At 63.5% G+C, this 958-nt stretch overlaps 1 protein-coding gene across 1 annotated transcript in view; it reads left to right on the forward strand.

Annotated features, from left to right (window-relative positions):
* The first annotated feature begins 212 nt into the window (after positions 1-212).
* LOC102495197 (5-hydroxytryptamine receptor 5B-like) overlaps positions 213-958 on the forward strand; it is a 29,921-nt gene continuing 29,175 nt past the window's right edge. Inside the window, exon 1 of the mRNA XM_027768709.1 lies at positions 213-930. Coding sequence (XP_027624510.1) covers positions 576-930 — 355 coding nt within the window. The 5' untranslated portion in view covers positions 213-575. The remainder of the gene's footprint in view (positions 931-958) is intronic.

Below are 958 nucleotides of genomic sequence, written 5' to 3' on the forward strand. Positions count from 1 at the left end.
GGGGCTACGGATTCCTACAGGATTCTGAAGCTTCCTCAGACTCCCGCAGTAAGGGTTCTCTCTGCTTGGCCAAGGAGGGGAGACCTACGGGGATGATGGTATTGAAGGACGGGCTCCTATTGGTGGGTTCTCCAAACCGCCCCGCCCACCCAGCCCACTCAGGTGCAGCTCAGCTCCAGTTGCAGTTGGACCCGGGAGTGCGGAGGGATTGGGGAGTAACTCTCCAAGCTGGTCTCTGCGCGTGGACGCTGGGATGCGCTCTCCGATTCCCAACCCACTGACAGTCGGTTGACCCGGGGTCCTAGGTGAGAGGGACTGGTGCACCGAACGGAGCTGGATGAGGGGTCCTACTTCCTTTTTATCTTCGACTGGAAAAGAGTGTCCACAAGGGCACCAGGAAGAAGCGCCAAAGGGTCCTGAGGCCCGAAGAACGGAGAGGCTAGGACGACCTGGACCTGCCCTGCCCCTTTCCCCCGGCACGCAGTGCTGGCTTTTGCTTCTCTACCCGCCCTTGTCCACGCCGAGCTAACGGACCCTGCTTCGTCAGCTGCCGGCAGCCTCGGATCCGACGCGCCATGGAAACCGCTAACCTCTCAGTGGTCACCACTGGCGTTGCCCTTCCGCTGGGACCTGAGACCTGCAACAGTAGCCCACACCCGGGCAAGATCGAAGGGTCCACCCCGAGTGGTGAGATCCAGCCCGCCCCGGAGCCTCCCGTCTCTGTCTTCACAGTGCTGGTGGTAACGCTGCTGGTGCTGCTGATCGCGGCCACTTTCCTGTGGAACCTGCTGGTTCTGGTCACCATCCTGCGCGTCCGCACCTTCCATCGCGTGCCGCACAACTTGGTGGCCTCGACGGCCGTATCGGACGTGCTGGTGGCAGCCCTGGGGATGCCGCTAAGCTTAGTGAGCGAGCTGTCTGCCGGGCGACGCTGGGGGGGGGGGGGGGGGCCGGGGGC

Source organism: Tupaia chinensis, unplaced genomic scaffold (assembly GCF_000334495.1).
Source record: "Tupaia chinensis unplaced genomic scaffold, TupChi_1.0 Scaffold147282_1, whole genome shotgun sequence".
NCBI lineage: Eukaryota > Metazoa > Chordata > Mammalia > Scandentia > Tupaiidae > Tupaia > Tupaia belangeri.